General features: G+C 41.4%; 1 protein-coding gene across 1 annotated transcript in view; it reads right to left on the bottom strand.

Annotated features, from left to right (window-relative positions):
- Positions 1-415: 415 nt before the first annotated feature.
- Positions 416-11,726, bottom strand: part of ERLIN2 (ER lipid raft associated 2) — a 29,742-nt gene continuing 18,431 nt past the window's right edge. Inside the window, exons 7-12 of the mRNA XM_031950685.1 lie at positions 10,828-10,901; positions 10,659-10,717; positions 9,987-10,078; positions 8,098-8,187; positions 5,814-5,893; positions 416-4,877 (exon numbers count right to left, since the gene is read on the bottom strand). Of these exons, the coding sequence (XP_031806545.1) occupies positions 4,680-4,877; positions 5,814-5,893; positions 8,098-8,187; positions 9,987-10,078; positions 10,659-10,717; positions 10,828-10,901 (593 nt within the window). The 3' untranslated portion in view covers positions 416-4,679. The remainder of the gene's footprint in view (positions 4,878-5,813; positions 5,894-8,097; positions 8,188-9,986; positions 10,079-10,658; positions 10,718-10,827; positions 10,902-11,726) is intronic.

Below are 11,726 nucleotides of genomic sequence, written 5' to 3'. Positions count from 1 at the left end.
ACCTCATTCAGATAGGATTATTCCATTTGGTTTCATGGTAGGAAACTGCTGAGGAATGCAGTAGGATGTCAGGAAATCAGTATAAAATAATTTCCCATGTACAAGGTGTTAATTGCATTAAGATGCATTTAATGGGTACAGCTTTCTATGTTAAATTAATCAAATATCAATAAAACTTTAAAAATTGTATAGAAGGGGAAAAGTACATAAGGGAATATAAATGAAAAATTTGTTTCTATCTTGTTAAACTTTATACATTCTTTCAAAAATCTATTATAAACTTTATACATTTCTTTCAAAAATCTATTAGAAATTACTTCTTAAGCAATCTTCTTTCCTGTTCTTTCTTTGTATCTGGAAATTTTTATGATGGTTCAGGATTTTCATAGTTTAAAAAAAAGGGAAAAAAATCATCTTTAGTTTTGTTTTTTTTTTAATCACTCATATTTGTCATTTACAAACTATGAAAAGATTAAGAAGAAGCTGGCTGGTGTATTGGCTGGATACTTTAGGAAGCTTTTTCAGAAATCCACAGGATGAAAAGTCAGCTTGCACAGTGAAAACCATAACTTCATTAGTGAAATCATGCACCCATTAAATAACCACATAACAAGAGTTGATATTCATGGTGTGCTTTAAATTTCACAAAGCACTTTTTTCACAATCACCTTGTGTAGTAGGTAGTGCAAAATTATCAATCCTGTTTTACAGATTAGGAAACTGTAACTCAGAGGTTAAATGACGGGAGTCACATAGTAGGTAAATGTTAATGTCTGGTTTTGATCCACTCCCACTGTTAGTGTATCACACTGTTGAAGTACTTAGCATCGGTTATTTCCAATATTCCATTTAAGATGTCCCCTAGCCCCCCAAAAAAGCCAACCAAAACCAAAAACCCATTTTTATTGAAAGAATGAACAACAAAACCCAAAGACCTTTTACATTCACATAGGACCCCATAAAGTCCCCCCCGCCCGCAAAAAAAAAAAAAAAAAAAAATCTCACTTCCAGATAGCAATGAAATACAATCAACTTTAGCTGCATCATCTATAGAATCAATAATACCACATACTAATTTCTCCAGCATAAAGGGTCACCTATTCTTCTGGGCCCTTTGGAAAACAGAATCATTTGGAACATTCAACCACTTGCTCATAAAAAAGAGATGGAAAAGGAACAGACTACTAGGAAATGATAGGAGAGGTAGAAGAGAGAAACGGAAGGAGTTGTGATATCAATGGAATCCTAAGAAGTCAAGAAGAAGTGGGTTAGGCATATTAAAATAGAATAGCCACTAGCCCAAATATGGGCACATGTAATGAAGCCTTGTGGTTAATACTAAATGGCAATCAAAGGGCTAAGTCAGTAATTGTGATGAGAAAGCATTCATTTTTAAAAATTTACCAATGGTAGAAAATTCTGAAGAACAGTTTTGGTGCTGACACTCTGAGGTGAAATGCCAGATTCATTTAAAAAACAAAACAACAACAACAACAAAAAACTGTTGACTAATTTGACATCGTTGGCATCGTTGCTAAGGAATTCTTTTGGCCAATATTTTCAACTGAAACCAAACACAAAATGATGCCATTCGGAATTCTGATTCCCCAACAGTTTATCTCCTTTCCCGCCTCCCACGTCCATCCCATTTAAACCTCACTAGTTTGATGTAATGTTCAAGTAGGATAATAGATATGAAAATGCTTCATGAAACTATAAGGCGCTAGACAAATATAAGATGGGAATATTAACAACAAACCTTTCCTTCTTTAAAAAAAAAAAAGCTATGTCATTTAGAATCATTGGGGACACTGACTCCTTACTATATGACTGCCCTCCTATGTTACAACAGCAGACACCTCACATAAAAACTAATAATAATGAAGAACTTTGGCTTCCTTGCAAGTATCGTTAGTTAATGTTTAAAAAAAAAAAGAAAGTGAATGGTAATGTATGAATTAGCTGTTGCAAATCTTAATGAGCAAGAAACATTCATCAAGAATGACTTTACTTTGGAAAAGCCTACAAAAAACGTTTTTTCTAAAAATATTGTTACTTATTTTGCTATCCAAGAAGTCTGTAAATAGCAGCTGTGACTTTATTGCCTGTTCAAATGCAAGCTACTATTGTTTTTTTTTCCATGTTCAGAATTCAGACATGGTTTAATGAACAGGTTTTCCAGTAAGAGCTAAAAAACAAGGATGGATAAACACATCTCCAAAATAGACCAACAGGCCAGCTCTCCCATGTTCATCCCAATACGGAACACACATCGTATCTGTGAAAGTAGAAATTCACAGATTTGCATTATTTAAAGTGAATGTGGGATTAACACTGAAGGGTTGAGATATATAGCAGGTTTCAGCTTGAACAGTTTTCCTGATGTCAAAGTGTTGCTGGTGCAAGAAACAAGATGGCACAGGAGGCTAGAACTAGAGGTTCCCAGGTTCAGAATGTGAGCATGATGGTCTAGGACATCCCCCATCTCCTTCCATCTCGGCCATGGTACTAACCACAGCTTGGAGGGTTGAGTCCCAAAGAAAAGTGTCAATCAATTGCAAAAAGGTCTGAGACCCTAAAAACAAGAGCCAGGAATACAGAGCAAACATTCTCCCACAGGGCACAATGAAGCTTATAACAGGCAAATCACTGAAGATGAATTTGCCAAGAAATTTGCATCAACTGACTGCATTCCAAAGGAAAAGTCAGAAGATGGTCGGCAGAGATGGGCTGCGATCTGCACTTCTGAAGGGAATTATCCACACTCAGAGGACAGATCCACTGGAATCTCTGAATAGTTTAAAGAGAGCTTGGAGTTCTGTAATGAAGGAGATGCTATGGTGGGGCAGGGGAAGGATACTCAAGGAGCCACAAATAGAACACATCCTTCATTGCTCTGTATGGATTTTGCTTCTTGGATAATGCATGAGGTGGGGCAGCTCAAAGAAGCAGACTGGGCAGTGGTTTTCAAAGTTTAGTCTCCGGGATTTAGAATGGGGACAAGGTTTAAGACAGGAAGAGCTGATTAACTCCACAATGCCCAACATTTCCCTCCTCTCCCTCCAAACTCTGAGTGGGAAAGGCATGTTGTTTTAGGCTTAACAGCTCCAATTAATTCCCATCTCCCCTCAACCCTTACTCCAGAGCCACCAAGTCAGTTTTAGGCAGGGTTGTAGGGATGAGGCCTAGACCCAAGCCACAGTAATTCTTGCTGCTATTCCCTGGGAAGTAGGGTAACCAAGGAAGTTCAGGGCTGGTGTCAGGAGAATGGCTGAAGGCATCCAAACAGCTTCCCCCAAATTAAAGCAAACTGGACTTACCCTACAGGCTGCCCCTTTGAGAGTTATTAAGGAAGACTCTCTAAAAACAAACTATTAGAATCTCCCAAGATATTTCCAAAACTTTCCAAAGCAGTATTCTATTTTAAAGTAGTGTTCTACATTTGAAACTCTTGGTACAAGAGTTTCGTTCCAGGTGCTAGCAGGTGCTTTGATTTCTATTTCCAAAGTCACTTTAGGAGGCTTAAAAACATCCTACCTGTTTATTCAGTGACTTAAGTGGCTTCTGCAATAAAAACAAGATAAAAAAAACACACTGCTTAAGGAATGGATTTTCCTTGTCTCAGGTAAGCCAGAGGATACTCAAATGCCCAAGAAATTAACATTAAAAATGAGTCTAGGAAGAAATCCTCTGAAATATGTACCAGGATCATTTTATGCTCCCCATAATATGGGGCTTCTCCTTTGTTTCCCTGAGTAATAGAGGGACACATTTTCAAGATAAAGACATCCCTTTCTGGGGGTAAGGTGAGGGGGGAGCTGGAGAGCGCAGGGCCTTCCCTTTTAGTGGCTTTAGAGACCTGGTGAGTGTTTTTGTTGTCTTAATGCTGAGTAAAACCAGGGAGTGGTGCTTGCTTATTTTTGTGGCTAGCTTTTACGTCTAGGAAAAATCTACAGAATGTTAAAAGGGAAAAAAAAGTTTCAGAAACTGCATAGCGACCATGTATTGGTCTTGGAAATATACAATCAGATTCTGCCTAGCCTCTACACCCTGGGGCAGGACAAGAAACATGAAGAGAACCTTGCAAAGCCTAGCACCGTTATTATATATATTTTTAAAACAAGGGCTCAAAGAAAGTATACCCCTAAAACAATATATATAGGTGGTAAAAGAAATGCCAGTAAAAAAAAAATTGACTTTCTGCAGATGTTTTTCCATAAATCCACTGGCAAGCCTTGGAAACATATGTTTTGTTCAATTGCTGGGCTTCCCCCAAAACCCCCTCCCTTATAGGCAGGGGTAAGAGAACTAGACCATATTTCTCCATAAAATAGAAGCGTCAAATCACTTAGCAGAAACACCCTGAATTTTCCTTACTCTTTAACACCACCATCCCCAATTAAGTCAAGCTTCAAAGGGGCGACCTGGAGCTAGAAGTCAAAGGGTTTAGAAGAAATCCAATGCTTTTCAGATTTTGTCACTTCTAACGCACCTGTATCAAGCTCCAAATCACAAGCTCCCAAAGCACATGAGGGTTTAAATCTTTTTCTTCCATTTCATCACAGTATTAGTAGAGAGTCCAAGAAGGTAGTTCTGGGGAAAGGACATTGTTTCATCTTTGAAAAATAAATAGAAAGATTTCTTTTTGGTGTCCTTCAAGGCTGTATAAAACGCTGTGCTCATTGCTCCTCTGTGGCTGCCCTCCAGCTGTCCTCAAGTTCAGAGCCCAGATCCTCGGCCTGCCCCTCAAACTGCTTGGCCAGATTGCCTGCGGTATCCATGAACATGTTGGGGATGTCTTTGCCAAAGTAAATCTTGCTGTTGGAGGCAATTGCCTTGTATTTCATCAGCTGCAGGTATTCTGGAGTCAGCTTCAGCTGTGCAGAAAGAAGATGGCATCCTGAGGAGGAGGGACTGATCAGAGAAAACTTGGGGGGAAAAAAGGACTTATGCCTCTAGAGCCACTGGGTGCTCACAGTGGTAACCTTTCTTCTGGGGAAGTCTATAATTCTAATGCCTTGAACTGTTAACCTGTGCTTTATGTTGAGAGGCCAGACCTTATCTTTGTACCTCTGTACTGTTTCGGTTTGCTGTATTTAAAAAAGAAACATACAAAATACCCAAATCACCACCCTTGCTTTGGGCAGGCTCTGGAACATTTGGGAGGTCTGCAGGACCTGGATCACATAGGACAAGGGTGATATAAACCTTCCTGAGTGAAGCTAAGTTCTAGGCACTGATGCCCACACTGCCAGGTTTGAGGGGCTTTGATTATTTGAAATTCCAATTCCCATTACAGCAAACATATCTAAGGCTGTGAATTCTAACACCAGTGTGGACCTTAGGAAGGCAACTATATATTTCAGTCGACCTGAGAAAGAGGCAGGAAAGTATTGGTAATCAACTTCTCCTTGTTGTTAAGGGTAATCCCTTACCATAAGTCAGAATTGGAAACCATCTCCTGAACTTTTTCCCCCCAAACCATAGGATCTGATTGAGTCCATAAGCTCTGAAACCTTAATGTGATACTCTTTGATTTATAATTGGAGGACAAACTCACAAGCCACAGTAGCCCTTTTGTCATTATCTCTCATCTCTCCAGACTTTTAAAAACAAGAATTTGAGAAAGAAGGGAACCTCAAATTTCTGGTGCCAGGGAGATAAGAATTCTGAAAGGCCCTGTATTCACCAAAATCAATTTCTATCAAGGCAGTGTGGAGGAGAGGTCGCACCAACTCTGGCTAGGAGGGGTTTTTCCAGGTGACTCATAAGCAAGGAACACCCAAATTTCCCCTCTGCAACAAGCTTGTTACCTTATTTGCTTCAGCTATTTTCAGTGCTGTATAGCATTCGGCATCAGCTTTTGCCTTCTCTCGAGCTAGGAATGCAGCATCTGCCAGGAAAGAATACTGTGCATTAAAGGCAAGGAAGTGTGGTCTCATGGAAACTTTGGGGGTACAAATCACAAAACCTGGGTTCTAGGCCTAATTCTGCCACTAACTCTTTTTGACCTCCTGAAAGTCCCTTTATCCCTTGGCATCTCAATATTCTTCACCTGTGAAATTAGGATAAATGAAACTTTCTTTGCCTATTTTACCAATCTGGTGTGAAGCTCAAGAGATGTAAATATTATCAAAAGTTTGTACGTCGATGGAGACTTGACTTGTGATTTTTTTGGGTTGCTGAGTTCCAGAGTAAGAAATTCCCTCTACCAGTCCAGGGCATTATCTTTTTTGCCACTTGTCTTGAGAAGTACCTTGAGCTCCATCCTGAGCTCCATCTATATTTACAATGATATGACAAAGATCCATCTAAATACATCCACCCCAAACTAGGCCCAAGGAGTCAGAACGCAAAAGGCAAATGTGATCTTGGGAAGTCCAGCTTGGCTTTCAGATGATTAACTCCCTTACAACCCTCTAGTTGAGAAAGCAGGGCAGCAGCAGTCAGTTCTAGCTTCCCCAATTCTCCCTTTACCTCTAAAGCCCAGGGCAGGCTCAGGACAAAGCCAGAGACATATCCATGACCCTAACGCTGTATGCCCAAGACAATAATGACAATGATAAAGGGAGCATGTGGTAATTCAGCACCTTCCTTTCTCCCTATTTTTCTTAGTTTTATTTCAGTGTTCATTCCCATGTAACTTTTAGAAAGGCCTCTCATGAATATGGAAGCACTCATATAACCAATCCTTCTTCAATACTCAATACTTGCAAGAGTTCATGACTTCTCTGAAATGGGCATTCACCAATACTGAAGTGGATTACAACCTCTCTACACCTTAGGAGGGTCTTCATGTCACTATAGCTGAAAAATTCATCCTCTGTGACCATCCTTCAGGTAATAAGTCTTCCCAAATCTAGCTGGTTTGAGATTCAGAGCGAGGGACACACATTCGACCAGTAGGCCCAAACACGAAGCCTTTCTATTTTGGCAGGCCCTCCCAGAGCTTTGGATCTAAGCCATTATTAGACATCCACTTTTAGTAGAAGCCACAATGTTTAAATGAGGAAAAGAAGCCCTTGTTCAGACTATTTCTGTCTAAGTAAGAGTTATTCAGCTTCCCATTTGCAAGTAGTGTATCTCACTAATTTAAGTGGGAGCATCAAGCAGCTTCTAAAACTCTAGTGAGCTTTACTTCCCTGCCCTGGGAACCAGGCCAGAACTATGGGTAATATCTGTAGCCAAAAGCCTGGGAAGAAAGGTCATTTTGTGGATGGGTGGGTTCTCAATGCATACCCCAAGCATACCACGAAGATGGAGAGCAGCAGTGTGGGGGAAACTGCAGAATGGCCAGGCTTCTGGCTGCCATGTAGCCCACTCAGCTGGCCTTGGCACCTGGTGACATGTATTTATAAGAAATAAAAACTTATTGTTGTTCTGCTGGGAACTCCTTAATGAGGAGCCGCTGATCTGTAAAATCCTAATTGGCTCCTCAATGGGCCCCTGCAAAGGCTGACAGGCCCCATAATGAGTGTAATTGGACACAGCGCCTTGTAGCTTGAAGCCTGGGACTCAAAGTCCTGTTTTGTCCTGGAATTTGCCTGACACAAGGCACTACATGGGGTCTAGGGGCGGGGGTAGTGGTGGGAACAAGGTGGGGACTTTTTAGAGGCAGGGAGATGATGGCGAATAATGAGTAAAATTAAAAAGCAGTCCAAAATACTGGTACCTAGTGATTCTTGGTGACTGTCATCGAATAAGGGCTGGCTGAATGAGAAAAAGGAAAAAAAATGTCTCAGGACACTCACTTGAGAATAGTCCTTACTAGTTTTGGGTTGTTGGAGAGAAGAACTCCTGACCGAGGACCCAAAGCTACTGGCTTTTAAGGTAGTTTTGAGAACAGTTACACAGAAACAGGAAACTGATCCACTTAGCCACAATGATTTTCCCAACACTTCTGAGTATGCCCAAAGGAGGAGAGGTGACACCAGGGGGAAATACAGATGGATTTGCTTGTACAGAGGATACCCAGGAAGTGAGAATGTGAGAATGAATGACTCAAGCCTTCTCTGCCTTGTACTCATCTCGTCCCTTCTCTTCCCCCGCCCTCCCAAATGTGAGGACAAGTCACATTTGCCACTTGTATATACTTACCTTCAATTTCTGAAATTTTCTTCTCTGTTTCCTTCTCCATAACTTTCTGCCCATATGTGATTTCTGCAACTTGAGCCACTTTTTCTGCCTCTGAATTAATAAAGTTAAGAAAAGTCTCAGTGGGTGGGAGATTAAGTACTCGGAATTTAGTCTGAGACATGTTGGTTCTGTTTTTTTACCCTTTATTAAAAAATAAAAAAATGTCTCTAACCCGGAAATAGCTGTGTTAGGAAACCAAAAGGTATCAATAAAATGTAAACGAAAGAACCCAACAAAATAAGTGGTTTCTAGTCTCAGAACGCAATATGAGTAGATCTGGCTGGTACTTTGGTTCTCTCACTTTTAAATGGATACCCACAATATGCAAAGTACTGAGCAAAACTGAACAAAAATCCCTGGGCCAGAGATGGCTCTAAGTCTCAAGCTGGAGTTAAGAGTACGGGCTGGAGATGGAAAGCTCTGGGAGTTATCCGTATCTTAGTCCCACAGGGTTACGATGGCAGTAACTGAGAGCTTCTTGCCACATAGCAGAGGAGCCAATGAGATCTAGTCAACTCAGAGGGAAACCAAGAAACTGACCCCAACTTTTCCTAGCCTATAACAAAGAGCTTCGATGTCATGCCTTCCTCAACAAGAGATCTGATGTGAAACAAATATTTTCTTTATTGATCTTCAGAATTCGTCAGCTTATAAGGTATGGGGAGAAAGTGGAGATCGGAGGCACATATTTAAAGTCTAGGGGAGGCTTTTTTGGCTCAGTGTAGAAGAAACATGCTTTGAAACAAATACTTCAAACGCATACATTTTCAGAAATGCATGGAAGGGAGTTACAGCTCATCATCTGGGCTAATCCATGCACCCTCTAAGGATACAGAAGCTTACTATATGCTTATCCTCTCTTGGCCCTCCCTACCCAATAACCTGACAGGAGACCCTGCCACTGATGGATAAGCTCCATTAGCAGGCTGGCTACAGGATGGTGCCATGGATAGAGTGCAGGGCTTGGAGTCAGGAGGACCTGAGCACCAGCTGTGTGACCCTGAGCAAGGCATTGAATCCTGTTTTTGTTTTTTTTCTCATGCTTAAAATATACGGATAAAAAAAAGCACCTACTCTGCAATGTTATCATGAGGATGAAATGTAATACCTGAAAGCACTTTGCCAATTGAAATGTTCTATAGGTGCTAGAGTTATTATTATTGTTACCTTCATTACTAAGCCTGCCCACTTCCTGCTACCCCTTGAGGCCAAGTCAGACAAGTCAGACCCTTCTTTCACATGAAGGGATCAGTGAGTGGGGGAGAACAAGAGATGTGGTTTCAAATCCTGGCTTTTCTCATCTAACAAAGAGGCTGGATTCCTTCACATCTATTCCTCTTCTCCCCTCCCTCCCCCTCTAAAGCTTTCTCCTCTGCAGACTGAACAGTTCAGTTCCTTCCACTGTGTGTGTGTGGAGGATGGTGGTGGAAGGAGGATCTCCAGTCACTTCCCCATCTTGCTCCCCTCCTCTCTCTTCTAGGCAATCTCCAGCTGGTCAGTCTCTGACTCTCTCATCCCCATGTTTCTATTGCTTGGCCTTAAGAGCACATTAACTGTGGGATGGCAGAGTGATACAGGTGCCAAGCCATACCTCCCCCAAGCTGGTACTCCCATGACTAAGTTTTTAAACCAAGGCTAGTCTTTATTCTTATAGCCAACTCCACTCAGCCTACAGTAACTTAGTTCTTGGTCGACTCATACTGGAAAGGAAGGTGTGAGGAGGCCAAGGTCTCCCGATAGGTACCTGATCACACTTTGTACCTCCTGCTTCCATTATGCCCTCTCTTCTGTCCCCTTTCCCTCTCCCCCAGTCCCCCACCAATTTTTCTGCCCAAGAACCATATTCGGACCGATGAGAGCCTTCTTCCGCTCTGTTTCTGCTTCCTTTTCCACCACCTTCTGTTTCTGTGCTGCTATAAGGAGTTTTGTCTTCTCACTTTCCCTAAAGAAGAAAAATTACCCAGCTGTTATGAAAGGCAGTTGGGGCAAAAGCTATAGAGGGGGATCTGCCATCCCTCAGAGACAACAAACTCACTGAATGGGCAGAAGCAAACTGCCCGTGTCACATTCTCGCTGGTGGCTTCTGCTCAATGTCCCAGGTAAGAGCTGACCTGTTTCAGATATTAAAGTGGTTCTCTTTTCACTCACAATAACTCATTTGTGGGAAATAAAATGTAATTTACTTTTAGAAAAATAAACTTACCTGCCCCCTCGATGCTATTTCCCTCCTACCTGTGGTACGAGCCATTAAACACAAATAAGGCCCACAAGACCCTTTCTAGAGCATGAGTGCTTTCCAAAAACTGCTCCTGTGGCTTTCAATCGAAGTCCAACAGCCCAGGTGACAGCCCCAATGTGCCTACTTTTCTATCATGGGGAAAATGACTGCTTTGATTTTTTCTTTTTTAAGAGATGAGGAACAAAGACTCTGGGTAGAACTGAATGCTCATCTTGGGCATGGGTTTCAGGTTATATAGAGTAGGGACAGGGGCAGGGAGAGGCTCAAGTCTAAGGAAACTCACATCAATTCGTAGTTTCTCCGGATTGCCTCAGGAATGTTGGGTTTTGTGACCCGAACAGCCTGGAGAAGGAAAAAAAATGGATGCGGTGGTGAGGGTCCCATGGTCACTATACTAACTGTGGCAAAGAGCTCAATCATTATCAGAACTCCATGCCAGGGCCCTGTCTTACCTGAATGACAAGTCCAGGGGCCATGGAAGTCAGATCTTGTTGCAAAGCTAGCTTGAGATTTTCATCAATCTGATCTGAGATGTAGTGAAAAGAAAATAGGATAATTAAAAACATTTAGACACAGAGAAATTCAATTCAGGTTATTCAATCAGCTAAAGGAATGAACCCTGAAGATAAAATGTTAGTATAATGAAAAGAGTGCTGGACTTGGGAATCACAGACTCATAGGGATCTCCAGGTCACCTAGTTAATTCTTTAAGAAATCCCCTAGAAGAGGGAATCTGCTGTAGGCCTGTAGATGCTGCAGTTACACAGAACAGGTTTTCACTCTGGGGCAGCTCTGTGGGGAAGCTCTTCCTGATGTTGAGCTACAACTAGTTTCTAGTATCCATTCCTGATTCTCTCCTCTGGGATTCAAGCAGGAAAAAAAAAATCAAATCTCTTTTCCACTGAGACTCAGGTTCAAATAATAGTTCCAGCTGTTACTAGCTATTTGTGCCAGGGTGAATCACTCTGCCTTTTAGCCTCAGTTTCCTCACCTGTAAGATGAGAATAATAATGTTTGCTCAATTGACCCCACAGGATTCTTATGAGCAAAATACTTTGAAAAACTGAAAAAGGCACTTTGTCAATGTGAATTACTTCAGAAACATTCAGAGAAGGCAAAAACTGAAGATCCTGTCCAAACAACCCACTTTTTGAGGCAAGGACATTTTGTTTTATTTCATGCCACAAAACAAGCTACTTTTTACAGTCTGGGTGGTTTCACTCTGAAAGCATAATGGATAGAGAGTTTGGAGTCAGGAATGCCTGAATTCAAATGTAGCCTCAGACACTATAGTTGTGTAATCCTGGGCAAGTCAATTCACTCTGTTTGCCTCAGTTTCCTTATCTGTAAA

This window comes from Sarcophilus harrisii, chromosome 2 (genome assembly GCF_902635505.1).
Source record: "Sarcophilus harrisii chromosome 2, mSarHar1.11, whole genome shotgun sequence".
NCBI lineage: Eukaryota > Metazoa > Chordata > Mammalia > Dasyuromorphia > Dasyuridae > Sarcophilus > Sarcophilus harrisii.
This window is presented reverse-complemented; position numbering and strand designations above follow the sequence as displayed.